The 27,901-nt window shown below is 46.3% G+C and overlaps 1 protein-coding gene across 2 annotated transcripts in view; it reads right to left on the bottom strand.

Annotated features, from left to right (window-relative positions):
* SLC2A12 (solute carrier family 2 member 12) overlaps positions 1-27,901 on the bottom strand; it is a 61,771-nt gene that overhangs the window by 31,164 nt on the left and 2,706 nt on the right. For both annotated transcript variants that reach the window (XR_011522157.1, XM_008535967.2), the window contains exon 2: positions 10,950-12,290. Coding sequence is in view for 1 of the 2 variants with exons in the window: in XM_008535967.2 (XP_008534189.1) it covers positions 10,950-12,290 (1,341 nt within the window). In the remaining variant the exon portion in view is untranslated. The remainder of the gene's footprint in view (positions 1-10,949; positions 12,291-27,901) is intronic.

The following is a 27,901-nucleotide window of genomic DNA, read 5'->3' on the forward strand; positions in this document are numbered from 1 at the left end:
TCTTTGTTCCAGACTGTCTTTCCAGGCATGTATGTACAAGAACTGCCTTGGAAGACAGAGATGGGGTCTCCTCTGAGGCAAATGTTTGTCTACTATGCAGTAGATTAAAGATAATGTCTCTCTCCAGCGAAGAAATAGGCTGGCTTACTGTCTATTCTAAAAGATTTGGGTTCTCTAGGCTTGGAGTTCCTCTCTTCTACAATAACCCATTATCTGTGTAAGTGTCCTCTGGCCCTTCATGTTTCCCTGTGGATATCGGGGCTTGGAGAACTGACGCAAATGTCAATATTCTGGCTATTGCTATTGCTGTGAGTAACAAACTGTCCTTTGTCTCTGACCCAGGAGTCTTGTGTCTTTTGCCAACATCCATGATACTGTGACAAGCTAACTTGTTAGCTTGCAAGTGGGCTAAAATATCAGCCAGTTTATAGTTCTTGAGAGTTTGACTACTTGTTGCTATGATATGATTTTTCTGCAAAGATCTTGTATTGTTATTATTAACTTTGGACTGCCCATTCACATCTGACGGATTTAACAGGATTCTCAAGCCTGAGATAATCCACTGAAATATTTCTATAAGATCTAATGCTAATTAAGTAAACAAAAGCAACCCCAAAATTCCAGTTCAGATTTTCACTTATTTCTCTTAGGAAAACCACAAAAGAATTACCTCAAATCTCTTTTGTAAAGAGTCAAGTTTAAAAAAATTCAATTATTAAACCAAAGTAGGAATAATTATCCCATGATATAACTAATCGCAATTTTTTTTTTTTTAGGGGAAGAGCTGGGTCTCATATTTGGAGAAAACAATGGAAATTTGTAAATGAATGTTTTGTCTGATACCATAAATTTTTTTAAATGGCCTTAATTTTAGTAAATTTAAAACATCAACCTTCTTTAGTCATCAGATGAATTTGAGATGGCTCTGCATTCTCGATTGAGTTGCTTTATTCAGATATAATTTTGGTCAAATGTGCATGGGGTTCCACACAAACCATATTTATGTCTCATTCTCTAGATATTGACTCAGATTTGTACTAGAAGAGATCAGGATATATCAACCCCAGACTGAAGGACTCCCCTTTAATCACAGGAGAGAGTTCTAGAAACATCTCTTTTTTGGGGGAAGTTCTTGACTTATATAACAGATATTTATTGAGCCCCTTTTGTGGGCCAGGCCCTAGGCTAGGCTCAAGAATACAACAGCAGACAAGACAAAGTTTGTGTGCACCCAGGACATAGAGTCTAAATTGGCTGCACCAGTTTAGAAGAGTGGACATTTGAGTGTTTCTCAGCCTACATCACACCCCTCACCTTTCACTAAAGCCCCAGGATTTTCTGTGAAGCCTGTCAGGTTTCCTAGGAAGCTCTCTTGACTGTAGGCAATCCAGAATTGAACCATACTTCACAAATCTACTCTCTTTAGTGGTGACCCGACTAGAATGGTGTATAGAAGGGAGTAGAGGAGGACCCCAGCATCCCAATTCAGCACAGGACTATGGAGGGCTTCCTGGGTGTCCTCACCTGGCTGAGGCATAATGCCTGCTGAAGTCAGTGCTGGCATGATCAGAACCATTCATCTCACGTCTAGACCAGGACCAGACATTTAAGAGCACTAATCACCAAGTGTACAGAGTCCATGCTGTAGGCCAGGCACTGTAATAGGCACACTTTATACAGATGGCTTCACTCAACCTCTGTGAAGTCGCCAGTGTGGTCCCATCTCCCCTATAAGGAAACGCACGCCTGGAGAAATTAACTGACTTGCCCCAAGTCCTACACCGTGGAGCAGGGATTCGAGGCCAGGCAGTCTGATGCCACAGCCTGGTCCGAATTCAAACCCTGCATTGTACGGCCTCAACAGACATTCTTGCTGTTCTTCTAAACCTTCAAGCTCACGTCCCCCTCAAGGCCACGTGATCCGCCGTTATTGCTGCTTAAAACTCCCCCCTCCCAGATCTTCACACTGCTTTCTTCCTACAAGCCTGGGCCAAATGTCACCACCCCAGAAAGGCCTTCTGTGGCCATCCTACCTGGAATAACCCTCCTCCAACCGTGCTCTTTCACATCCTTCTTTATTACCCTTCCCTCCACCACGGTGTTAACACTTCTCCTCTGAGGTTGTAGTATGCATTATTCGTTTTCTGGCTTATTGCCCATCCTCAACACTAGCTCCATGGGGACGGGCTGTGGATCTGGCTTATCCATCCCTGAATATCAATAGCAATGCACACACGCTGGATGGGAGTGAGTCAGTGAATCACCTCCTCTTTCTCCCCCCTTCTCTTCTTGGTCACTCCAGGATGCTTTCTTGCTGGAACTCCTGCCTATCTGGTAGAAGAGATTGGGGGCGGTGATTTGGTGTCACCTGTCATTCAGTCTTCAGTGAAAGGCTCTGCTTGAATGTGTGAGAACAAAGGTAGTTAAAGGATTACAGTCACAGCCTCATTACTGAACTTAACGAGTGACCTTGGACAAATTCCTTCTGTCTGCTCATCATGAAAAGATATTAATCACGAGATGGAAGAGGAGGTGAATTAATTAATTTATGGACACAGGAATTTGGGGATTAAAACAAAGCCCAAATAATTATTGTGAAAAGAATAGCCACACACATTTTTCTGAGTTACAGTGGCTATTTTAAGCAGAGCTGGGTTTGTACACAACTAACGCCTCAAATGAACTCATGAGAGAATAACTTTATGCCGTGGGTTTGGGCTCCTCTCTGCTTCACTTTTGAAGCATGAGTCAAAGAGAAATCTTCATGTGGCTCTCTGTCCTCAATGCCAGGAATCTTTGGTTCTACTCTGAAGCTTGAGCCATGACAGAAAAACGTTCAGCTATTCAAGGGAGCTAAAATGATGCCCAGAACCGCCCCAGAAACATATTGGAGGGTGAGGTTGAGATTCCAAACATATTTTAAAGTGAAGGATGAGGTATGGAAAACAGAACGTTTAGTCGAAGTCTCCAGTAGAAGCAGTGGAGTGTTTATCCTGATTATTTGACGGAAGAGCTCTAGTCTTAGTTACAGAGAAACAGAGGGAGAGGCTCTTAACTTCTTTTGGACCAGGAACCTCTTCAGCAGGCTGGTGAAGCCTGCGGATTCCTTCTTAGAATAATATTTTAAATGCATAAAATAAAATACATAAGATTACTTGGTACCAAATTTATGCCCTCTCCTGAATCCTAGATGCTAGAGTAACCCCCTTATTTTGCAATTAGAGAAACAGAAGACCAGAAGGCAAAACAATGCAGGACACACACTTTAACCTAAAAATAGAAACACTTTTCTGGCAGAAGTAAACCATGCTGGGATGTAATGTAATTAAGGAATTTTGTTCTAAGTCAACCTGTATTTAAGAAGTTTTAATAAGGAGGCTTAATCCTACTTCCAATTTTACTTTAGAACAGCAAGTACTTTTCCTTTATACCTCTGTTGACACAGGATTTGCTTCTATTACAAGGAATAAACTCTCTAATTGAAAGACCTGAGCGGTAATCACATCAGATTAATAAGTTTTATGATGCATTCAAGATCTGGTATGAGAACCTTTTTCCTACTAAAAACCTTCTTTAAATTCCGACTGGTTCACACAGTTGACACCAATGCCCTAGAATGCAGTCTTGGTAATCAAATTGGAATTCCTATGGTATGTTTTCTTTAGAAAAGAAAAATAAACTACAACATGAATATGGACATAAATGATTGACTCTCAGCAAGAAAGAAAAAGACAATTATTCAGATCCCTTCTGAAAATCCTAGGAGAATTGATAGCCTCAGACCATGGATGTGAAATGACTTCTTGTTCTCCTTAGAGAGGGCGGTTCGGGACTGGGTCTCAGACTGCGTGCCTCCCAGCCGCAGGTGTGAACCCAGCTCAGTCCTTGGAACTGCAATTATAAGTTGGAGAAACCAGGAGATGAAGGGTTATTTCCCTTTCCTGTGCCTAAATCTCTTTCAACCCTGAGATTCCCTGTCTCACTAGCATTGCTTTTGGTCTAAGAAACCTTGAAAGGACTCTCTTCTCCATGTTGTAGCAAAAACCAGAGGTGTCTAAAAAAAATCTGGGACTATTTTCAGACACTTCATGTCCAAAATTCCCACATAACTATGACTTAACAAAGAAAAGTCCTAACTGCCTCCCATTACCTGTTTCTGAGCATTAATAACTTCCCTGCCCCCTTTCCTACAGGCAAAACCAGAAAGAGAGCTTTAGAAATCACGTCCAAGTGATGGAATGTTCTGCAAAAAACCTCATGATGGTGTCTGGCAGGAAGAGGAGTTTCTGTGGCAGCCCGACGTTTCTAGTTCACTCGGTACTTAGCCTGCCCACTGGAGAGCTTGCCACGAGTGAAGAAGCACACTTTGGGATCTTTCCTGGATCTGCATCTTAGTTCTAAAGTCCTCCTCCCCTGCCCCCTGTAGAAACAGCTGTATCCCCACATGGTTTTCAAACAGACTGATGTGGTGCTCAGGCAAAGGGAGTCAAGGAAAAAATACGAGATGTTGTTTCTTTCCTCAAAGAGCTTACGATCTAGTAACCGTATTCTGGTTAATCAGCCAAAACGAACGTACGGAAGCAATATGCTGAATCCTTAAGGACTAGGTTGTGTTATCTCACTGTGACTTCCACGTATATCCCACTCTGTAGCATCCGAAATATGCAGGAGCTCACCTGCTCACCTACACCGAGATAGGACAGGTGTGATGATGCCCAATTCACAGATTAGACCCAGCTTCAGAGAGGATCAGTGACTTGAAGATCACACAGCCAGTAGGTAGAAGAGCTGGGATTAGAACCCAGGTTTTCCGATTTTAAATTCAGCTCTTTATAGGCCAGAACTGAACTACCCTATGCCAGAAATACACTAGCAGCTCGTACACACAGAGATCTCTAAGACATGGAGTGAAGTCACGGAGGAGGTAAGACTTCCATTGAGCTCTAAACACAGGAAGAATGTGGGTGAGTAGAGGGGCAGGAAGAGACCACAACTAGGGCTTTGTGACTCTTGGCTTGGGGTGGAGCAGAGGGAGATAAAGAAGCCCAGAGGGGTCAAGTGTCACCTCCTTGCACAGCACCAAAGGGCATCGTTCATTGGTATTCCACGCAGGGTCTCTATGCACTTCTCTATGAATGGTGGCCCTGGAACACAACTCCACAGACTACAATGTAAATGGTGCCCCCCAGAGTTGTGCAGATGCCCTGATAGAGTTGGGTGAGATGATGGAGGGCCTTGAACATCACAGTTTTTCCCTCACAGGTGGGTGGTATGGTGGCGGGAAGAGCATGGAATGAGGCTTCTGCTGTCTGTGGCTCTAGGCTTGAATTGTGTGAACACAATCTCTCAGAGCTTTTTGTTTCTTGTCTATAAAAGGAAAGTATTGGACTAGATAATTTCTAGTCTCCTTTTCATCTTGAAAGGCATCTGACCTCTCTGATGTGGTGGCAGCTAGGATGCCATGGAAGATTTGTGAGCATTGGTGACATGAGGAGCACGGTATTTAAGGAATATTGGTATGGAGGATGGATGGGCGTGAGAAGGGCCTGGAACGGAAGAGAAGTACAGGAAGGGTCTCCAGTAATCCAGGAATGAGAGCATGAGGGGTAGACTAAGAGGGCGGAAATGAGGAGGAAAGGAGAGACACACAAGCCATTTGTGAGGGAAAATCCAAGGGCATTTGGTCGTTGACTGGGTTGGAAGAAGGCCACAGAGCATCAGAGCTGAGAGACTGGCAGCATGCCTGCCCCAGGAAAAAGAAAGGGACGTTCCAAGGGGTCGGGGAAAGAATTCAACATTGGGCTCCTTGTGTTTGGCTGACAGTGAAGCATCAGCGTGGAAAAGTCTAGTACTCGATGGGATAAAAGGAACTAGAAATTGCTTGAGACCGTAGAACTGGAGATAAGTGGGAGTCGTCAGCTCAAGGGAGATAATTAACGTTCCTGAGAAGATAAATATGAAAGCTTTTATAATGCATTAGCGAGAGAGTGGTTTCTGCTTTTATGGCTAAAGAAACAAAACCCAAGAGACATTAATGAAATGACCTCACCTCTTTTTTGGAATTGGATGGAATGGAAGCTAGTCACGTATTTTAACAATTAATGTTGTCATTAAAAGAAAGGAATGTCTATCACAGCGATTGACAGAATACAGGGCCCTTGACCTTCTGAAATACTCTCTCTGTATTCACATCTATTCTCTCTCAGCCCAGAGTTTATGCCTCTGGTGGTTGTGTCCTGTGTCGATTTAGCGAAGCTGGAACGACCTTTACCAGCACTGCCTTCCTCTACTTCCGGGTGAGGGTCAGGAGGAAGAGACATTTGCGCGAGCCTTGGAAGCCCAAAGTGGCACCTCAGCCCTATGCTTGGGGGCTGGTGCAGGGCCCTAGACATCACTGCAGCTTGGACATCTTGTGGTCTGCTGGTTCTCCTTGTTGGCGCGGCCAGAGGTCCTCCGACTTCTCCCAATAGCAGGCCAGGAACACTGTCAGGGACCTGTAGAGAAGGTCACCAGTTTTTCTGCAGGTGGCCTGTGTCATCAGAGTCTGTGTGATGAGAGACAGACGTGGGCTCCAGTTTCTTTGCACGATTCCAGTTTGTCCCAGAGGGGCTGTAGTCTTTGCGTCCCCCTGCTTGAGTCCAGCTGTCCTCCAGCCTGCCCTGCTGACCTGCAGAGATTTCAGGCCACAACCAGAGCAGAGGCAACAGCCTTCCACAGACTTCTTCACCAGCTTCCCTTTGTGGCTGTGAGTAGTGACTTTCTCCTCTTCCTCTGACCATCTCCCTACAGACTTTCACTTTCTCAGCGTCTCCCACAATCGCGTGAGGTCTAATCCCGGTAAGAAAGTCTTTATCCTGTATCCCTCACAGTGGCTGTGCTTCCCGGACAGATTGCTCACACTGTCTTGTAACCCAGGCCTCTCTGTGCGCAGCCTCCTTTAATTGACTGCACTTTGTGCATTTCACCTATTCCCAAAGGACCATTAGCTATCGGAAAAGGGTGATGAAATTTTAAAATGCATCTTAATATTTTTTAAATGCCATTATGACAGACTGAGAAGGAGTGTCAAAGCACTGGCCGCTACCTCTAGGCCTGCCCCTGGCAGCCTCTGGACTACACCTAGAGCAGCCCAGCTCCAGGTGTTAAGAGAGAAAGACACATCTTTCTTGTGGAAGCCATGGTTATTTTGGTCTTTGTTATAGCTGGGCTTCAATTCTAGCCAATATATACATTGAACATAATCAAGGTCAGTTATTCAAGTAAATGCACACCAAAAACCTGTACATTATTATCATTGTCCTCTTTTCTCCTGTAGCTCAGCCTTATACATGTACGTGTTCATGTACCCAGCAGAGCTTCAGAAAAAGAGAGACTGTCTGCGTCTTGAATAGAATGCAGCATGGCCCAGTTGATAGGCTCATGCAGTGGACAATGGCACACTATTCTCATTCATTCTGACTTCTAATGTATCCTCATGGAGAGGACTGAACCAAAAATCAACACTGAGTATCAACACCAACACAGGACTGCCTATTGTTTTGGATGAGGGATGAACGCTGAAGTCCAGAAGACAAAGAGGTTTTCACGTATTTGAGCAAGTCACTGACTTCTCTGAGAGTCAGTGTTGTCATTGTGAAGTTTGGTGAGCACCCTTTCTTCACAGGCTTGTCAGGACGGTAAGATGAAGTACTCCAAAATATGCAACGACTTCCTAGCACAGTATTTGACATAATAGGTGCCAATAAATATTAGTTGAATCTAAAGCTTAAGTTATATTTTGAAAGAATTAGTATAGAATACTATTTAAGGAATCCTAACGGGTAAATAACAAACAGCCTCCAATAATTTTTTCCAGAATCAGATGGAGTTTCCTGAAAAGGGGAGTCTCACTCTAATACAACAACGTCTCCAACGATGTGGAAGGACTGAGGGTTTGCAGTGTTTTTCAAAGTTACACAGAGACTAAAGAGAGAAGGGCAGCATGAGCCTGGGAGGCTCTGACCACGAACAGGCTGTTTCCAGAAGTTTAAGCCCAGTGTCTCTCGTTTTATAACATGTGCCGTGTCATCCTCTCTGTCAAACTGAAACGCTCTCTGAATTAAAACAAAGAGGGCATCCTCTTCCTTTTGCTAAGCTTTTCTTAGATTCTTAGTTGAGCCCTGATATTTTGAAAGACTGGCTCAAGAAAATTGATGTAAAAAGGAAATATTTTTAGTTTTATGATGAATACACAGAAAAAAGGTGCTGGCAAAGGAGATCAATGGGACAATAAACACCACGTGCAGTTTATCAGATGAGCACAACTTATTGCAGGAAAAAAACTAAGACAGAAAAGTTCACCAACAAGGTTACGTTGTTCCTGGGACAAGATGGCTCTCATAGCTCGCCCTCCTGATAGACTTCAAAGAGTTTCTGAAAATAAAATGTAAGACACTCGCTCCGATTTCATCAGCCTTGTCAGAGTAACCACATAAGCATTGCATGGAGTGCATGTTTGTCTCTCTCCTAAAATTTGTATGTTGAAACCCTAATTCCCAAGGTGATGGTACTTGGGGATGGGCCCTTTGGGAGGTAATTAGGTCATTGGGGTGAAGCCCCCATGATGAGATTAGTGCCCTTCTAAGAAGAGACTTGAAAGAGCTAGCTAGTACTCTCTCTCTCTCCTTTTCTCTTTCCCTCTGCCATGTGAGGACACAGCAAGAAGGTGGCCATCTACAAGCCAGGAAGCAGGCCCTCACCCAGAAGTGAATCTGCCAGTGCCTTGATCTTGGACTTCCCACCCCCCGAACTGTGGGAAATAAACGTTGGTTGTCTAAGCCACCCAGTCTTAGGTCATTTGTTACGGCAGCCCAGACTGACTGAGACAAGTATTTCACAGGTGTACACCCAAGATAACTGAATCCTGAAATACTGGTAGAAACCTGCTTCCACATAACTGTTCATTAACGATAGTCTTTATCACTGTGATGTCTTAAAAAGCAGAGTCAGGGTCCAGAAACAAGTCAGAGAGGTCAGAGGTTGAGGTGCTGTAGTGTTCACTCTGTCTGCCCATGCACAGTCCCTTATGGCGAAATCTGTCTACTCATGGTGCCAGAGGAAGGGCCAGCTTCTGGTCATCCATGTTTTGGCCAAATCTTGGCCCAGCTGATTAGACTAGAATCAATACCTGTGAGTTGGCACAGCAAAGAGCAAAGTCAGTCAGATTCCCTCTCTTACTCTGGAATTTGAACAAATCATTATCTGGAGAATGATCTCACTTGGAAGCGGCAGCAGATGAAAATAAGAGGAAGCAGAGTCAGAGGAAAGGCCATTATCAGCCACGTGTAAGTCCAGTCATTAGTTAACTGAAATTAAGCAGGCCAAACCTGCTGGTTGCTGACCAGAAAGAAGCAGACACGAGGAATACAGCTCTCTCGACTGAAGTATAAGCTCCTTCAAGACAGGGACAGTGTCTGTCCTGTTCACGACCGTTTCCTCAGTGTTTAGCATAGTTCTCGGTCATGAAAAAATTAGTCACTCACCACATACCACCTGGATGAATAGTTAACGAGTTAATGGTGGATCACTTGAGCAAGCCCCAAAGTGACTTTCTTCCCAGAAATACTGTCCAGTTCCTAGCACCAGAAACCTACATTTGTCCAGGAGTTTCCTTCATCAACTTAACCTACGTCTTCTTCTTGCTCTTAACCTCCAACACTTCCCTTTGTTTAGGCAAGTTTGTTTGGTCCTTGATCTTTGTAAACAAAAGTTTCAGTACCAACTCTGTAAGAGAGAGGGAGAGAGGAAGGAAGAAAGACAGAGGGAGGGAGAGACTGAGAGGGGGAGAGAGAGAGGGGAGAGCGGTGGGAGTTGAGGGTGGTAGAGAGAGATTAACCTGAAATTTTTTCTTTTGAGGAAGATTGGCCCTGAGCTAACACTTGTTGCCAATCTTCCTCTTTTATTTTTTCCCCTCCCCAAAGGCCCAGTGCATAGTTGTATATCCTAATCATAAGTCCTTCTAGTTCTTCTGTGTGGGATGCTGCCACAGCACGGCTTGATGAGCAGTATAGGTCCACACCCAGGATGGGAACCCGTGAACTCCAGCCACTGAAGTAGAGCGTGCAAACTTAACCACTACACCCCCGGGACGGCCCCAGATCAACCCTACGTTCTAAACACTTCATTTCCTAGTGAGATGTACAAAAGACCCCTCACAACTTCCCTAAAGAGAGGTTTTGACCTTCAGTGTGAGGCTAGAAGTCTAGAGAACCACAACAAACAACCGATTATAGAGCCTTTGCTCAAGAGAAGTGTTTAAACTGTGTCGTGGGAGTAGACGAGCTACATCAAACAAACCACGTCGTAGCTCTCTCCCGGTAAACCGTATTGTGTCCCATGGGGGTAACTTGACTCCCCTCCTCCTGCTTAATAAGGTGCCCAGGGAGGTTATTCCACTATTTACGTAGACTTAAAGAAATAATGCCTCCTTCTTCCCAACTCATAATTCCCTTCTTCTTTATTATTGCTGGAACCCATCACTATTGTGTCTTGAAGAAAATTTAAACATTTGAATTTTTTCCTTCCACTTAGGAAGAAACTCAGGAGTGATATGGATAAAAATGTTATCCCAGTAAACTTTGCTTTCATAAAATAATATGTTCTCTTGGGCAATAAATGTGTTTCAAGGTCTGATTCATTGCCAATCAACTGGTGTTAAAGTATCCTCATACGACAGATAAGAGACTCTAATCCTTCGGGGGAATACGAGCCCGGCACGTGTCACAAAGCAGATACAAGCCAAGCATACTTTCCACATTAGCAGAGATGTCAGGTGACCAACGTCATCTCTGTCTTGCTTCTAGTCGTTCTGTATACGAGACTCCATAGCAGTAGGATGCTCTGACTGATCAAAAGAAATACATTAACATTCATAAGGGGAAGGGGGAAGGAATAAAGAATAAAATACTTACTTGGTCCTAGACCAATTGAAAAAGCAGCAACATAAACAAGCAAGCTGGCTAAGGACAGCCATTTCAAAAAAGCTGGGACGTCCTCTGGGTCTGTGACTAGCTGGCGTTCAGTCTGGCTCAGTCCAGCGTTTGGTAAGGATGCGGAGGTCATCTCCCTTCTCTTGTCCATGTCATTTCTCGTGGGCATTGGTGAGCTTCTGCTGGGGGACATGATCTCCTTAAAGGGCTCTCTAACAATGTCATTGCTGGCTGACAGGTTCCCTGGTCCATAAAACACAGACTCCTCCACGGACTGGTTGACAGGGCTATGGCTTCTGCAGATACTGGTGACGTTCATGTGGATGTGGAGATTCACGATGCCCATGGTCACCAATGAAGCTGCCATCACAGAGGACCCGACACAGAGGAAGGTTTTGCTCCCCACGTGGTCCACAAAAAGAGTGGGCGGGATGGTACCGATGACCTTGACAACCCCGACCCCAGTGGAGGCGAGGCTAGCCGCCTCGTTGCTTTGGAAGCCAACGGACTTCAAAACAGTCGATGCATAGAATAATATATTTGGCTGGCCGGTGATTTGTACAAAAAACACCAGTGTTAGGCCTATCATTATTCGGGTCCTCATGTTGTCCTTGGAACGAAACAGATCCCAAAAACTGTACTGATATTCATCTTTCAGGGAAGACTTGATCACCGTGAGTTCCTCCGTTGTATCTGAGATGGCTCTCAACCTCCTGAGAACGTGGCTAGCAGCTTCCTCGTGTCCTCTCATCACCAGAAACCGGGGACTCGGAGGAAGAAAGTACATGGCGATCGCCTGTAGAAATCCCAAGGGAATGACGAGGCCGAACATGTACTTCCAGCCCTGGGAAACGCTGGCGAAGGCGTAATTGGAAACGTAGGCAAACAGAATGCCAATGACAACCATCAGCTCGTTCAGTGACACAAGAAGGCCTCTTCTGTGCTGCGGGGCAATCTCCGCGATGTACACACAAGTGGCGATGGAAGAGAGGGAGATGGACACCCCTATAGCAATGCGGCCCACGAGAAGAACGGGGTACGACAGACTGAGGATCAGGACCAGGCTTCCGAGCCCGAGGAGGCAGGACGACAGGATGATGGCAGCCCTTCTGCCAAACCTGTCAATCAGGACCCCTCCAGTGAGCGAGGCCAGCAAGGCTCCGATAAGCAGGGAGCTCACCACCATTTCCTGCTCGTGGCAGGTCAGCGCCAACAAGGTCCGTATCTGGAGAAGAGCCCCGGAGATGAGCCCAAGTTCATAGCCCATGAGGAGGCCACTGACGGCAGCAGTGACAGCCGACAGGAGGGTGAACAGGCCACAACCTGCGAGCAGAGAGGAGAGACGGGGTCAGTTCTGAGCTGTGACTTTAAACACCTTGTGTCTGAATGGAGACCAGACCTCGTACAAGTGAGTTTTTCATAGCACGGAGTCTAAAAACACACATGGTTATAGTAAGATACTGTACTAACCCAACATGATTAGATATGGAAGGAAAAGTCCTTTTTATTTTTGGGAGGAGAGGGGCGGAGAAATCTAGAAAGTCATTTCCTTCTATTTCTGATGTTAATGTTGTTTTTAGTTTTGAGCAGACAGCCATGAAGATGGGCAGATGACAGATGCTGAAGACAGAACAAGCAGCAGTACTGTTTGGGTGCTGCCTGGCACTGGATCCCAGTGGTGTAGTGGTTAAGTTTGGGTACTCTACTTTGGCAGCCCAAGTTCACATGTTCAGATCCCGGGTGTGGACATACACACCACTCATCAAGCCATGCTGTGGCAGCATCCCATGTGCAAAATAGAGGAAGATTGCCACAGATGTTAGCTCAGGGCCAATCTTCCTCACCAAAACCAAAAGAAAGAAAGAAAGAAAAGGAAAAAGAAAGAAATCCCAATAATCCTGATAGCAGCTCCTCTGGTCCCACTGCAGTGCCCTGTGGGCAAAGCCCAGAGGGCAGGGGCCTCCAGAAGTGCTGCAGGCTCCCACCACGTAACCTGGGGAGATAATTTTTGGTGACAGCTACACAAGTGTATGTTATATGTTTGTAATTTATCAAAACAAAAACAAAACAGAACAGGAGGTAGCCGAGGGAAGAGCCGTTTCCAAGGCCTGCCTGAGGACAGGAGCGCTCCAGCAGGGGACGCCAACGCACCCCGTGTCGGGCAGCATGAGCCTGGAGAGGTGAGTGAGACAGGGCATCCAGTGCGTGTGGGTGGGGACAGAGGGGACGCTTCCCGCAGGGCCTGACAGGTCACAATGACAATTTGCTCTGGTATTCCAAGTCGTGGGTCATGTCACGTGAGCGGGAGAGGGTCCTGCCACCATGAGATTTGCCGCCATGTGGAGCCCCGTCTGGTGGTCGGGAGGAGTTGGCTGCCTTAGTCTCGACAAGCAACGATGCTACCTTAGATGCAGGCGTGACGAGTGCAACTGAAGACAAGCAGAGGGATTCACAAGTTAATTCGGAGGTAAAACGGCTACGCCAGCTCATGAATTGGAGTCGGAGGGTAAGGAGGTAGGTCAGAACCCACGGTGATTCCATGGTCTGAGCCATTGGTTGGGTGATTTTAGAGCATTCAATGCCCTGATCCAGGCCTCTGTGCCACACAGCGCACCATACTGACCCTAGGGAGACTGGAGGAGGACCGACCATGGTGGGGGTAAAGGAGGAATGGAAATCAGAGGTTCCACTGAAGACTTACGAAATGTCTTATTTGTTTTGCCTGTAAGACATTCAGATAACAACGTCCAGGAGGGGCCTGGGTGTGCAGATTTGGAGCCTAAGAGGCAGGTCAGGGCTGGAGATGTGTATTTGGGCTTCAGTAGCATATGCTCGGTCTTGAAGGCCACGGGCGTGGATGAGGTCACCGAGGGAGAGAGAGTGGAGAATGAGCAGCGGGACCAGGACGGGCCTGGGAACCCCAGCAGTAAGAAGAGCAGCAGAGCTGAGATGTGTGTGAAATGGACTAGAAGCATGCGCTTGCGCATGCGATTATCCCAGGCGGAGCTAAGGCTGTTTAACTGGTCGGGGGTCTGCTTTAAAATGCTATTCAGCTCTAGTGAAATGAGCAGGTCAAACAAAGCTGATCTAAATCCCTTCCCACCATAAATATCCAAGGTATTTAAACCTCTGGGATCCTGGTGGCATATGAAAAGCAGGAAAGTCCAAAAAATAAATAAAAGGAGGATTGAGTATTTAGATGGAGGAGCCAATAAAAATGCAATAATCAGCAACAAAACCAAACTAATTGATGAACACTGCAAACACAAACCATTACATTGAAATTAAGTGGGCAATTTATCCAGCTGATCAGAAAACAAATATTTAGCCCCGTTCCACACAGGCATCTTCCTGGGTACCGAGGGCTATATATACAGCAATGAAACAAAACAGGTGTGGTCTTTGCCCCTCAGGAAACTTAACATTTTGGTGATATCTCTATGTTTTGTTATTTATTATGCACTGTTTTAATTTTTACGGCAAAATGACTCTAAAGCGTTCTCTTACAGTTTCTCTCATGTCCTCAGTTTCCACATATTCTTTTTCCCAGGTCATCTTAAAATCAGTAACAACAAATTCCTCCACCACAAGGAGAATTAGGTCAAATTCTCACATTTGGATAAGAATATTGTATTGCTTGTCTGCACTTGTCATTGTTCATTTTTTCTATGTCTGACGTGTTGATTGTGCGTTTTGACAATTGGTCTCGATATTCAGGCTGGAGAACTAAGTGACTTTGGAGAAAGAAACACTTGGGAGGCAGATTGAGTGAGGCCCCCAGAAAGGGGTTTCGAGTGACAGAGGGCAGCGTAGGACACTGAGTGGAGGATGTGGGGCATAGATGCCAGAACTGCTTGCGTAGCAGGAGGTTGTCCTCGCCACCTCGGCCTTCTCCTTCACCTTCCGTGTTTTCCTTTTCGTTAGATGGGAAACAGAGCTTCCTCACAAAAGGAAAGACCCCGTGAGATACAAGAGTCCCTTCCTTTGCAGCTCCATCATCCTACTTCAGAGAGAGTCTGAGGTGGTGAGTTGAGGAAGAGCGGGGAGACGGGCGAGGGAAGCCATGAAGCCAGCTCCTCGCAGTCTAGGGCAGTCCCTCGTGACAGAAGAATGATCTGGCTCCTTCTCCTGCTTTCTGGACTTAGTTTCATGTGCCTAGTCCTTTCAGCCTGGATTCATAGGACACTGACAAATTGGGATGTGTGCAAAGGGTCTGCAGACCATGCCAGTTTGTCAATGTCCCTCTCGAGACTCATGTGCCTAGTCCTTTTAGCCTGGGTTCATAGGACACTGACAAATTGGGATGTGTGCAAAGGGTCTGCAGACCATGCCAGTTTGTCAATGTCCCTCTCGAGACTCAGCATCTAGCACTGAGTATAATTCTTCAGAGACGTAATAAATTTTTTTCCATAAGAATTGGTAAAATTTTTTTTTTAAATTGCAATTAAAAAAATTTATATATTATATTATATCTATCTACCTACCTACCTACCTATCTATCTAGGGAATTTGCTTTTAAAAGCTTAAAAAGTTCACTAGAATATTCCATGACCCTATTCCCACGTGGGGGCATAGCGATGTGGGTTACATGCTATAGAATTAAGCCAAGGTCCTCACTGTTTATCTAAATTCTACTTGAAGGGCATATCGTCCCCATTATATGCCTTGAGGATACTGCCCAAAACTCACTTCCCTGCTCATCTCACAGCTGCGACTATGACGGCTGAAGGCCCACGTGATCCTCAAGCTGCCCACCCGGGATGCTGAATTCTAATCCGGTGTGGAAGGCTAGTCCCTAAGGCTCCCAAGGTCGCAGCCCTGTGACCCTGGGACTTCCACCACAGGAAATGTTCCTGGCGCTATTTTACGGTATAAAACAACAGAGAGAGAGATAAACAGCGGGCTTTTCCTGTGTCTGCTTTCTGGTTGATGATGATAGAAGCAAGATGTCATCCTACAGATACTAGGAAGTACAACTTTGCCAAGAAATCTGGCAGGGAACAGGAGGAAAGAGAGAAGACACGGCAGGAAGGTGGGGTTTGTGGATGGGAGAGCCCGGGGCAGCTGGGTGGACTGAGGAAAAGCAGCCCGTGCGGAAGGAGAGGGCAGGTAAGGAATCGCAATTAGTTTCTTTTCTAAAAACACGCAGCCCTGAGGTCCAACAGTCTGCACTTAACATTCGTGATGAGGGTCAGCATCTCCAGCCATTTCACTCAGGCCCTTGCTTCATAGGGGCCCTTCCTTTACATCCGTTTTCCCCAAAAGCATCAAAGGGAACTCTCAGCCTTTCGTGGACAACACACAGTGGTGGCGTTCTGGAGACTTACAGCTGGTACCCACAGGCTGCCGGGTTGCTGCCTCTGTGTCTGGCTGCTTTGCTACCAGACCAGCAGTGTTCCTTTTGATGCAAAGATGCTTCTTTAATAAGGCAATAAAATAAAACTGGTCCTAGGGATCACAACCAAGGGGCCTTATGCAAATGAGCACTGAGACCCTCAGGGAGGGCACAAAGGACAGGCAGCCCCATAGCGCGAGAGTCTGCATGGCCACCACAACAATGGCTGCATTGTCCGCGCTCGCGGAGACTCAGATGACACCACAGCTGGAACAGGCCCCCACACGAGACACTCGCTTCTCACAATATTTGCCTTTCTGCCTGCCTTCTCCTTTCTTCTCCGTATGCCTGTTACAGCGTGTTTACCTAAGGGACACGCAGAAAACCCTCCCCGGCCGACCAAACCCTACCAGTCTGAAATGTGGGCACACACAGGTCTTCTTTCTTGGCCGGCAGCCAGGTGATTGTCTAGCTTGACCGACTGGGAATGCCTCTCAAATTTAAAAGGCCCTGACTTTATGCTTTGCACGAGAAAAACTTGCAAATGGCCTTGCCCTTGTGGTCTCCCCTTTCTCTGCCCCTTCTCCTCGGACACCTTAAATCCCCATCCATTCTTCAGGAGTCATCTCAAGTGCCGCCTCCCCTGTGAAGCCCACCCTGCTCCGCCTCGTGCTGCCCTCATGCCCCCCCTCAGCCAGCTGTGCCCCCACTGTGCGCACAGTGTGTCCTTTCAGAGCGTCTGACACATCGTAAGGGCCTCATTTATGCACTTGTTTGTCTTCCCCTCTTAGACTAGGAGCTCCTCCAAAGCGAGAACCTGCTTTCCTTATGCCGTCTCTGTACTCTCACCTCTCATCTCGAGCACCAGGGAAATGCTCAGTGAATGTTTGTTTTGAGTGAATGAATGAATGAATGAATGATGACAGCACTCTTGAACACTGATCCTTGGTCGTCCCCTCCCACAGCTCCGTCAGCAGACTGAGGTTGACCCCCAGTATACCGTAATGGTTAGCATACGGAACTTCGTATTCACAGAATGCTTAGCACACTCAGCATTTCTTCAAAGCTCTCAGCACCATTATAAGCCTGTTAATACAGCACCGTTGCGGAGGCCACATGGTGTTTCACGGCTCTAGACGCCAGCTGTGTGTGTGGCCTTGGCCTCTAGTCCTCAACCCTGCAGTTAGCAGTCCCCTTTCAGCTGACCCACTGCAGTCAGATCCCACTGTGGTCTCCAGGCACCATTCTGGACCCCTCGCTGTTTCTGGAAAATGCTGCACGCTTTCCCAGGCTTGTGCTGTTCTTCATGCTGTCCCCCTCACGGCAGGTCCTCCTTCCTCCACAGCCGAGGCAGACCCTACTCATCTTCAAAGATCAGCTCTAACGTCCCCTCCTCTCCAAAACCTTCCCAGCCTCCCTCTCTTTGGTTCGCATTGATCTCTCTCCTCTCTCTTGCCTTTGGTCCCTGGCCTTATAGCATCCTTGATTGCGTTTAGTTACGCCTGCCTCCTGCCCTATACGGGGAGTGTTGGGAGCAGGGCTGTCCGTGTCAGGGGGGCCCACCCGTGCCTGGCAGAGAGCTCAGCAGGTTACTGGATGCCCCAGAAGGCAGAGCGCTGGCTTCAGCAGAAAGCCCCTCACAACCTCAGAGAGGGCACGTCCCATGGGGAACTGAGGTGTGGTGTCTCCGACGGCGGCCAGAGGTCCCCGATGCTGCCTCCAGGCCCTGGACCACACATGGTGCCTCCGCGGTGGGAAATACGGCGCACCATCCTTCGTCTAACCGCTAGCCCCGTCCCGACCCCGGTCCTCCCTTTGACATACAGAGGAGCCAGAAGCAGGAACCTTGGCCTCCCTCTATACCTGCTAGCACTTGACCTTTCTGGGACAAAAAGATAGGAATTTTGCTGTCTTTCTTTTTATCTTTCCAACCGCAGGTTTGACTCAGCAGTACTTTCACAGACACGCTTTGAAGGCTGAAGCTATTCTGCCAGCCACGGGGGTGTGAAGCAGGGACACTGTTGATGTCCCATGTCAGTGCCACCTGCCCCCAGTTCTGTTGGCAGCTCTTCTTTCTGCTGGTGGCATGCATGCCCTTCAGTCTTTTCTTTCTTCTCTTCCCTTCTTCAAGGTGCAACTTTCACCGGGATAAATCCAGGGGTCTGTTTCTTCTACATTTTTCTGCCGCTCGTTGAGTTCTTCTTCTACTCAGAGAAGATTTCTTCTAGTATTTTGGGTTTTCCCTCTCATTTGTTTCGGAGTAATTATTTACATATCAGTTATTTATATTGATTTCCTCTCTCATGCCCATCTTCTTGTCCTTTTTATGTGCATCCTAGAATACCTTCTCATATTCATCCTGTGCATCACAGATGTCAGATAAGCTTCTGCTCTTGTGTTCCAGCCTCCTCATCCTCCTTTCAAGTCGTACGTGATCTCTTTGCATCTTTGTTCTCAGGTAGCTCCATCTTCACCTCCGTTTTCTCTTGCCATTGGATGTTGTCCTACAGCTCTTTTTTAGCAGACTCCACTTAAAAAAAATTATAGACAGAAATTGGACGCTTTCCAAAATTTATATATGTTTCCTGTAAAAAGAAATCTTAAAATGCATGCTTTGCCCTTGTATTTAAAACATAATTGCTGGGGCCAGCCTGGTGGCATAGTGGTAAAGTTTGTGTGCTCCACTTCGGCAGCCCGGGGTTCATGGGTTTGGATCCTGGGTGCAGACCTACACACCGCTCACCAAACCATGCTGTGGCGGCATCCCACATACAAAATAGAGGAAGACTGACACAGATGTTAGGTCAGGGCCAATGTTCCTCACCAAAAAAACAGTAAAATAAAAAAATAAAATAAAATGTACTTGCCAATAACCAGATTTGCTGCATTCTCTTAACCCAGCCCCCAAATCAGTTACAATATTTTTGAATGGAAGAAACCAAAAACCTAAAAAATAAAGGCTTAAAACATCGTGGCATTTATTGTTTACTTAGCAAGAGGTTGAGCTGAGAGTCTCTGAGGATTCACATTCTATCCATGCTTCTGCTTCTGCCTCCTCAGAGGGCTGGCTTTTGGCCCTGACCTGTCATCCTGCGTGCAAAGTGGCTGCCACAGCTCCAGGCAGAAGATTCTTTCACAGTCAGATTCAAAGGCAAGAGACTATATTCAGAGAAGGCTAAGGGCAAAGCCTCTCCTTTTCTCAGGAGCGAACTTTCCAGAAGCACCTAGGAAGATGATGGGGTTCAGGATATGCTACCCCAAAATATGACACCTTGGCATATCGAATAATTTAAGCTGAAGGAGTTCGAGAAAATGGCAGAAGCAGGAGGTCCCTCTGACCTCGCCCTGCCCTTCTGCCCTGAAGCAGGTCATGAGACCCTCATGTGGGAGGCGTCCGCTCTGTACCCTGAGGAAAAGAACCACCTTATCTCTGAATAGGAAGGGACAGGGACGCCAAGAGGAATCTGAACAAACAAGCCTTGCTAAGTGTGTCCTGGCTTACCACACTCGCCTCGTCCTCCTTGACCTGTCATATTCTACTTGCCTCTTCACTCTCCATCAAATCCAGCAAAAAAATACTCAGCTTTAACCCTTTCTTTGGGTCTTCATTGCCTGTTGAAGCATCTCATGTCATCTAAAACTTAAATAAATTTGGGTGCTTTTCTGCTGTTAATCTATTTTGCTGGTTGAATTTTCTGACCCAGCCAGGGGCCCCAATTGAGCTGAGGACATTTCTCCTCCCCTCCAAAGATGCACCCCGATGTCTCTCTGACCAGAACCAGGGTTCCATGGTCAAATCTGGCTGCAAGAGAGACTGAGAGGAAGGTGTCTGAATCTTTTAGATCTCCTGATATGAAAGGCAGAAAATCAGAAGGGAGGTGGACTAGCTATCGGGTTTTCGGTGTCTCACGCACCTTGTTCCAGTTACCCGGTTGCAGCTGGAAACTCCTCTTGGTTAGACCTGGGGGAGCAACTGATGTGTAGCTGCGAACCAACTTCCTGACGGCTGGGAGTGACTTTTCTGGTGAGGCTCCATTGGACTGAGAAAAGGATTCTTTTTGGTCCCCTGACTATGAAGAAGGGATATTATTCCTGCATTAGTTAAAGCAGTCTGTAGTTCTTTGCTTGTCAAAAACAGTACATACAGGGGCTGGCCCTGTGGCTGAGTGGTTAAAGTTCTGTGTGCTCTACTTTAGTGATCCTCACTCATGGGTTCGAATCCTGGGCGCAGATCTACACCACTCATCAGCCGTGCTGTGGCAGTGACCCACATACAAAATAGAGGAAGATTGGCATAGATGTTAGCTCAGGGCAAATCTTCCTCAGCAAAAAACAAACAAACAAACAAAAAGACCAACAAAAAACCAACAAAACAGTACATACAAAACTACAACTTCTAGAATGCACCATTCTAGTGGCTCCTCTAGGATTTTCCCCTTCTTAACACTGATTTCATATTCAAGAATACAAGCCCCTGTCTTTTCTAACTCGCCCAGAGTTGCTGAAATCCTGGAAACTAGCCTCTAAAAGATGGAGAAAGAGACGTGCTGATGACGGGATGGGATGGGAAGAAGCAGGATGTGGAGAAGACCTTCCGACGCTCTGCAAGAGCAGCTCCAGGGCTCTGTGGAGACGTCTTCCTTCCCGGGTTGGTGACAGTTCTCTCAATTAGGAATGCACAGTGAGAATCTGCGGGAAGTTAAACTTTTATGGCCCTATTTTGTACATTAGGCCCATGTTGCATTTTACTTAGGGTTAAGTCGTAACTCACTGAATATATCTGGCTTTAATGCTATTGTAATTTTGCATCTTTTTCTATGTTTTCATGGGGTTTTCAATAGATAGTTAAGAAGGAAGGAATCTTGAGAACAAGCCAGCAGCCGTCTTCCCTGGACAGCCCCAATGTCTCCAGGATGGGGCTTCTCGACCTGCGTGAGCTGTGGACATTTGAAAATTCACAAAGTTTTTAGAAAGGGTCCTCATCCCATCAATGATTATTGAATGTTGGAAAAAATAATAACGTGCATATCTGTACTTCAAGATTTCAAACATATGCAGATGTGATGAAAAAAATTCTTTAAAATTTCAAAGCGCTAGTGAATGCACAGTAGCTTTCTGTCATTCTCTGTCTTCTAATCAATAAACATAAAACTGCAAAGACTTCTATGTGAAGATTTGAACTTGTTTTCTATTTAAAAAGGAGTTCATGTACTCAAAAATGGTCAAGACTCACCCTTAGTGCTTTTAAAATTCTTTAATTAGGGAAGTAAAATGGTAAGAAAATAAATAATATTGTAAAGCCTGTGGATGTAAATCTCTTGGGAAGAATAATTTTATTTACTAAAAATAAATACCTGGATGGTTACCTGGGTGTTAAGGGAGAAGCCCATGGGGGATGTTGACGACATACGGGTGGACTCTGGGAGAGAGGGGGAGAGAGGGAGAAAAGACCAAGAAGGGAGAATGCTGATGTGTGTGTGTACATGTGCGTGTGTGTGTGAGAGAGAGAAAGAGAGACCAAGAAAGAATGAGTAGAAGACGTGGAAGCAACTCCAGTGCCCATCAATGAATGAGAAGATGTAGTAAATCTGTACAAGGGATTACCACCAGGCATAAAAAAAGACAAAATCGTGCCATTTGCAACGTCATGGATGGACTTTGAGGGTATTATGTTAAGCGAAATAAGTCAGACAGAGAAAGACAAACACCATATGATTTCACTCATCTGTGGAAGATAAACAGACACATAGATAAGGAGAACAGATTAGAGGGTACCAGAGGGGAATGGGCAAAAGGGGTAAAGGGGCGCCTGTGTGTGGTGACAGATGGAAACTAGACTGCTGGTGGTGAACACGAAGCAGTCTACACAGAAATTGATGTACAATAACGTAAATCTGAAATTTACACAATGTTATAAGCTAATATGACTTCAATAAATAATTTAAAAAAGAAAGAAAGAAAGAATGGCTAAGAGAGCCCAGAAATAGGAGAAATGGAAGAAAAGGTGAAGACTGGTTTCCAAGTTTGGAGAATGGGGACGGGGAGAGAACACAAGGGAACACCAGGACAAGAGGCCAGTGGCTTTTTTCAGAAAAGTTGATTTACAAGAAACTCCCTACGGTAGACTTGACAGGAGAATTTTAAACGAGCCCACCTAATACTTAAGTGTACCAAAGCCCTCTTCAAATCAACAGTAAAAATCTACAAAGAGCTGGTGTGAATGGGGTTTGAGTATAGGAAGGAAAAGGGCTGTAATGTACACATAGATTGGAGCAGGGATAAGAGAAAAGCCCAGTTGCAGGAAGGACAAGAATCCAGTGGAAACAAGAAGTTGGTGCAAAAAGTGATGAGAAGAACTACAAGACTCTCAGGCATGCTGTGTGTTTGAAGACGGGCAGAGGGTGGGCAGCCAGGAGGAGTGTGGGTTTAAACTTATGGGGGTTGGAGCTATTTTTATTTAAATATTAAAAGAATGGTGACCCCGTGAAGCTGGAGGATTTAAAGACGTGCTCGTGGGGTTTTCCAAGACTCCCAATTCTATCACCACTACCATCACTTTCGGAAGCTTTCTCAATTTCTTTAAACTGACAAGGTCTCTTCCTAAGAATTCCTCCTCTCATGATACCACGCACCCAAAGGTTTCACGACATGGTCCCTGTTTATAGCTTCAGATCCCTTTGTCATCCTCTTTCCCCCACTTTGAACTCATACAAGAATATTTTGCAGTTCCCGGAATGTGCCATTCTCTGTTCAAACTCTTATACAAGCTATGTTCTCTCTAGAATGCTCTCGGTAAACACAGTGGCCTCAGTTATACTATCTTGACTCAGCTTAGTCATACCGTTTTCCAGGATCCTTCAACTGGCTGAGCTGCCCCCGTGCTCCACCTTAGTACTGTGCCTCTGGCCGCCTCCTCCTTTGTAGGTTTTCTGATGCCTGTCTCTTTCCACTAGCTGGTAATGGGCATTTGCACAACATGGATATCTCGTTCCCCATTGGACACAGGGACTAGCATCAGGTCTGATTCTAAGTAGATACTCAAAATGTACTAAATGGTTGGCTTGCAGTTATTTATATTCTCATCTTTCTGATGAGTTGGTAAAATCTATAGATGTGGAAAATATCTTAGAAATCTTTTTTTACCCTGATGTATCCAGCACTGCGCCTCTCACACGGCAGGTGCTCAATAAGTACTGCCGAATAAAAACAGTCTTCAGTTCAGTTCAATAAACACGTCTTCACTCACTCACTCATTTAACAATTAAGCATGGAGTATGTGTCAGCACTGTTTAGGGCACAGATAGAAGACAGGTGCATCTGGGTGGACAGTGCCATCAGCAGAGTGGCCATTGTAAGCACTGTGTTGAGACATTTCCTACGTTACGTCTCCACTGGATGGCACAAGACGGTGGAAACCGTGCCACACGCATGTGAACCCATGACAGAAATAGGGAGAAAAGGTATTGTCCCTTCCTCTTATGAATTGCACAGTACCTTCCAAGCACTCCCATTGGCTCAAAGCTCTGATAGGTACAGGAACGTCTATTTTATCCAGGAACCTATAATCTTATAGAAAAAGACATAGTACATGGAAATCTAAGGAACTAGCTGAAATAGAATGCAAGAAAGTTCTGAAATGAGTGTAACAGGTACCCAATCACAGATCAGATCACAGAACAGAGCAGGAAGTGGAGACGTCAGCGCTGGATGGTATCATTGGTCAAGTGGGTGAAACCCTGGACTGGATTTACGTACTGAGGTTCAGATTCCGTGCTGCCACCTATTAGCCATGCTCCCTGGACCAAGTCACTTCACTTCTCTCCAGGAGGTACCTGGGCTTCATGGTGAAGGACAGTCAGGAATCAGAGTGCTGCTAGTTACCATCTAGACTTTGACATGCCCCTTAACCTGTCCCTGTGTCCTCATTGCTAAGATAAAGATAAAATTGTTATCTACTTCATAAAGTTGTTACGAGAATAAATTTGATAGAGGAGTGTCTGGTACGTGACAAGAAGCACTTGGTAAATGTTAGCTGGTGTTCTCTGAGCCTCAGTTTCTTTATCCGTTGTAAAGATAAGAAAGGATGATGGTCATAGAAGCGCTTGGCTCACAAAAATCCCTCAACGAGGATTGGTTTAGTCTAAATCAATGGGGTAGAATGTTCATAACACGGAAGTAAAACTTGGAAACAGTGTCATTGATGTTGAAGGAAGTAAAACGATACCTTGTTTCTAGCAATACAATTATGCCTTTTCATAAACTCTTGAATTCCCTTGTTTTTGTTAATACCTACATAATTGGGCTTCCATCTGGAAAAGCTCTCCCTGTGACTTTGCCTTGGGACCGCTACAGTTTTGTCTCCTGGTGGAAATGAAACATTTCCTTAGCTTAGGGATGCTCTCTCACCCTACAGACTGATTCTAATTACAGCTCTTCTTCCCTGTTCTTAAAAAGCCTCGCACATCTGAGGTTGAGATGCTATTGCAGGCAGCTGGCTAAATTAGCATTGCCTGTGGCTCCCGACTCCAGCCTCCATACAGTGTGGAAACAGGTGCACACGGGAGCAAAACATTTGGGATTCAATAATATGGAATTAGCTAACAGCCCCAGAGCCTGACAGACCAGGCCAACCTGAGTCTTGAGTGTTTCTGAGAAAAAATTACTTCCAAGGGAAGCACAATTTAATAGTTTAAAGGTAAATTACACTTGTATTACTTAAGGAAAAAAAATACCCCATAAGTCAAAAGACTACATTTTTCTCCCTGTTACTTTGGCAGAACAGTATAAAGTGGGTCATTGTTCAAAAAGAATGAAAGCTGCTAAAATTAGAATAATGTGATAAATTATTTTAGTCTTATTATTACTTCTGCCTAAATTAGTCTACCACTGGGGCATAGCCATTTAGCAAATGCATAAATGAGTGTGCCGTGACATAGGGAGGAAAATGATACCCATGAGCCAAAACAAAACAAAATCGAACAGAAAAAACCCATCTAAACTTATGATTTACTATAAAGGTAATATATTTGACTCAAAGTTTCAGCTGGGAAGTATTTGGGGGATTTCAGGTGCTGTGTCTTTAACTGAGGCTGGGTACTTTTGGAGGGAAGATGGGATGAGAAATCATCCTTATTTGGTATTTGGTCAAATAGCCCCTTGGGAAGACGTCCATCCCAGCTGTCCCCCTTTCTCGCTACCACCACTTGGGGTCCTTTGACATGGTTTTCCATGCCTTATTTTGCTCAGTAGCTCATCCTTTCGGGAAGGCTGTTCATGAGAAAAAACTGAACTAGGAAAGCCCTGTTGCGTCCAACTTAAGAATCTTATAAAACCAGTTCTCGCTCGTACAAGCTGAGTAAACAGCAGCTTCACTCTCAGAGCCCAAGCGGAGGGCTGCTCCGGGCTCTGGGAACTTTCTAAGCCCGCAGGCTAAGTAGAACTTCAGGCCGTCCTCCTGAGAAAACGCCACCTACCAAACCCGATTCGAGAACTAAGTACTCATGCAGGAGAAACAGAATCCCACACAGCTGCAGCCACTGAAATTGCATTGTAGCATCGGCCGGCTCACCTCCGATACACACGTGTCCGTGGGAGCTTCCTCAGCGACTCCAGGGTGGCCTCGCCGTCTTGGAGTGCTGTTCTCACCAGCGTCCTAAGACCTAGACCACCACAGAGCACCCCGTGAGAATTCACACGGGGTGCACCTGAGGGGCTCGCCTCCGGTCCTGCGAGCTGCCACCAGGCGTGCTCCTGGGATCTCAGCTGGCCATCTTACCAGGGAGGAGGGCGACGTTTAAAATATGTAACCACTGAGACGGGGGCAGTGACTTATCAGAGTTGACACCGGCTGCAGAACCAGTTCGGGCGCGCTGGTGGCTGCCGGCTCATTTCAGTCCCTCCGGGTCCACTGCTCCTCGGCCTGGCTTGTCCCTGTCTGCTGCAGCAAGTGACAACTTCTATGCCCCGCTAGGTGAGAACAAGGCCTTAAAGGGGAACAACGGCTCTGCTGAGGGCCGGCGTGTCGTTCAGAGCCTCTCCTTTCCCAGATCCGGCAGAAGCCATTGCCCAGGCTGGCAGTCACCAGAAGCCTCAAGTGCAGACTTCAGATGCCATTTCCCAGGGAGGTAAAATGTGCGTCACAGAGATAAGCCGATGCAAGTAAGAGCGCAGGTACTTATCTTTACATCTGGTCTTATTTCTACACAGAGGAGTCTACAGTCCCGCATAAATTCACATGTCTGTAACCCCTGTCATTTCCTTGGAAGCATCAAGCCACGCACAACCAGTTTTGGTTGTTATCAGTCATCAATTTGTTAAATACACATGTTTTTAAAAGCACGAAATTTTTGTGACGTTTTTAGTATATGAAAAGCCTGGAAAAATGGGCAAGGCCAAGGTCTGGGGCTTCCCACAGTGACTGGTCTGTGTTGGAATCACTCGTCTCACAAGCAAAGCTCTGTTATCAGCTCAAGCTGGTCGGCCTGACTTTCTCTGTCCCAGGGGTAAGTTTGTTCCCAAAGTTTCCTCAGTCTCTCTTACAAGTAGATTTCTCCTCGGGGGGATAGACCCCAACAAAAAAAAAACCCCGCGGCCTGCCTCATCAGAGTAGGGGCGGACCTGCGGGCTTGCTCCGTGAGACGCCAGGATCCAGGGGCCTGCTCAGGGCTACGGGGCCAGGAGGGAGCAGGGGGCGGCCAGGCCACAGTTCTCTTACACTCCAACTCCCCTCTTTCTACTAGGGCGGGCCGTGGGGACCTGGACTGACCACCCGCTCGGCGTCCACTTGGACGAAGTTCACAGCTTCAAACACATTTGAGAACCACTGCCGCAGGGATTTGTCTGGTTTGCAGAAGTGGCGTGTCTTTAGCCTCAGACCGTGGTATCTCAGATTTAGAAGGGTCTTAGGGACGAAGTGTGGCCCTTTCCGCTGGGTCACTGAGTGCAGTCCTAGTGACCTGGGGGTCCCAGAGCATTCAGCAGCTGCATCTGCAGTGCTGAGAACCTGCCCTCATACAGTGAATATTGTCCTTGGTTTCCGACCTTTAGGGCGGGCGGATCCGAGGAAAACCCAGTGCTGGTGGGGTGAGGTGGGCTTACGGAAACCCTCCCCCAGCCAGTCATTGGAATCATGAAGGGAGAAGCTGGGGAGCCCCAGCGCCTGACGTGAAGAGGAGGCGTGGGCCCCTCGGCCTGGGGCCACCAGGGTCGCTTGCACCAGCCACTGCGCCAAGTGGAGCCGTGGAGCCGACCACACGTCCTCTGGCCTCCTGTTCTCCTCGTGTGAGATGCTCCAGCATCCGTGTTTCTCACTTCACCTGTATCTGTCATCAGCTCTAGGTACTAGGCTTTCAAACTGAGCTCAACTCTGACCTGTAACGTCAAGTATAACATGTCCATGAACACTGAAAAATTTACTAAAAATGCACTCACTTTGAGTCATGGCTTCCTGAAAATGAATTTACGCTCGTTAGCCTCTAGACATTGGAACAAAGCATTCTGCCCAGTGTAAGAGGGGTTTTTGGAGGAAGACCTGTCGCGACTTTTCATTGTGCATCATAACATGGGGGGTGCAACACAGCACCCCCCAGTAAATCTCACG

Source organism: Equus przewalskii, chromosome 9, assembly GCF_037783145.1.
Source record: "Equus przewalskii isolate Varuska chromosome 9, EquPr2, whole genome shotgun sequence".
In the NCBI taxonomy this organism is placed as follows: Eukaryota; Metazoa; Chordata; class Mammalia; order Perissodactyla; family Equidae; genus Equus; species Equus przewalskii.